At 52.9% G+C, this 1,864-nt stretch overlaps 1 protein-coding gene across 1 annotated transcript in view; it reads left to right on the top strand.

Annotated features, from left to right (window-relative positions):
- Positions 1-1,864, top strand: part of PTPN9 (protein tyrosine phosphatase, non-receptor type 9) — a 71,211-nt gene that overhangs the window by 57,800 nt on the left and 11,547 nt on the right. The window contains exon 9 of the mRNA XM_015424782.1: positions 1,034-1,103. Within this exon, the coding sequence (XP_015280268.1) occupies positions 1,034-1,103 (70 nt within the window). The remainder of the gene's footprint in view (positions 1-1,033; positions 1,104-1,864) is intronic.

Raw genomic sequence — 1,864 nt, 5'->3', positions numbered from 1 at the left:
CTGAGCCAAGACAGAAATCTGTGAGCCAGAGGCTAAAAAACTGTGAGCTGGCTCACACTAACTCAGCTTAGAGGGAACACTGCTCGCAACAACCCTCTGAGGTGGGCTCGGCTGAAGGAGTACAACTTCCCAGTAAGCTTCCATGGCAGAGTGGGGCTTCGAGCCTGGGTTTCCCAGGTCCTAGCATGACACTCTAACCACTACACCACACTGGGGGCACTTTCACACGTGCTTAATAATGCAGTTTCAATCCAGTTCAGCGACCGTTGGCAAGTGGGTTTTGTCATTGCACACAGTAAAATCCAGTTGCAAAGTGCATTGAAAGTGGATTATTTAGTGCAGGGGTCATTTTGTAGAAAAAGGTGCAGGAGCTCATTAGCACAACTCATTAGCATGACTTATTTGCGTATGCCACATCCCCGCACCAGAACTTTGTCAGAAGGCAACACCCACCGCTCAGGCTCCACTGGACTGTTTGGGATTGCTAGCTATTGGGGGAGGGGGGAACGCGCAGATCTGCCCTCACAGAAAAGGGAGAGCTTGTACCTGAATAAAACCTGGTCTTAAAGGTGCCACTGGACTGTTTTGGACTGGGGGGCCGGGGGGGGGAGCTCTGCAACTTACCTGGCTGCTTCTTGCTCTGACTGAGGGCTGCTGGGAGCAGGGGGTGGGGCTTGTTGCATGTGCCCGCCCCCTGGGCTCTTTACTGCCAGAGCTCCGCTCCTGTGCGCTCCTGCAGGAAATGACCCCTGATTTAGTGGGTGTGAAATCTCCCCCGGTCTCCCCATGCCAAGCCCTTTGTGAGCATTCGTGTCCCTTCGGATTGTACACGTGCTTACAGACCGCACATTTTGGGCTGAGTTTTAAACTTCCTGCTTTTTGGTGAACCGGAATTGTCAGGAAGGAGAGGAGGGGAGCGTCGCGGAGGGGAAGATGGCCCCCTTGGCAGACTTCTGTCCCCAAGCATAGCAAGCGTGATACACATTCTCTCTTTGCCATCAGCGAGTTAAGTTGTATTCCTCTGTCCCCCCAGCTGACGGATTACATCAACGCCAGCTTCATGGACGGCTACAAACAGAGAAATGCTTACATCGGCACTCAAGGTGAGTGTGCTTTTTCCTGTCAGACAGTCGGGCTTGGTGTTGTCGGCTATGACTGGCAGCTAAAGTGTCACGGTTCCTTATTGGGGGGAAAACAACAACTGGAGGTGCCTGGGCTTGAATCCGGGAACTTTTTATATGCGAAAATGTTTGCTTAGCCACCGTCCTGTGGAGGGGGAGGTGTGGCTCCATGGTAGAGTATCTGCTTGGCATGTAGAAGGTCCCAGGTTCAATCCCTGGCATCTCCAGTTAAAAGGACCGGGCAGGAGGTGATGGGGAAGATCCCAGAGAGCCACTGTAAGTCTGAGTAGACCTTAAGAACATCAGAAGAGCCCTGCTGGATCAGACCAGCGGTCCATCTAGTCCAGCATCCTGTCTCACACAGGGGCCAACCTGTTCCTCCAAGGATCCAACAACAGGGCATAGAGGCTGAGGCCTTCCTAAGAACATTAAAAGAGCCCTGCTGGGTCAGACCAATGGTCCATCTAGTCCAGCATCCTGTCTCACACAGTGGCCAACCTGTTCCTCTGGAGATCCAACGACAGGGCATAGAGGCTGAGGCCTTCATAAGAACACCAGAAGAGCCCTGCTGGATCAGACCAGTTATCCATCTAGTCCAGCATCCTGTCTCACACAGTGGTCAACCTTTTCCCCCGGAAGGCCAACAACAGGGCATAGAGGCTGAGGCCTTCATAAGAACATTAAAAGAGCCCTGCTGGATCAGACCAGTGAGGGTCCTAGTCCAGCATCCTGTCTCACACAGT

The sequence above is a fragment of the Gekko japonicus genome, unplaced genomic scaffold, assembly GCF_001447785.1.
Source record: "Gekko japonicus isolate JY-2015 unplaced genomic scaffold, Gekko_japonicus_V1.1 scaffold892, whole genome shotgun sequence".
Classification (NCBI taxonomy): domain Eukaryota; kingdom Metazoa; phylum Chordata; class Lepidosauria; order Squamata; family Gekkonidae; genus Gekko; species Gekko japonicus.
The sequence above is the reverse complement of the archived record's forward strand: the minus strand, read 5'-3'. Positions and strand labels throughout refer to the sequence as shown.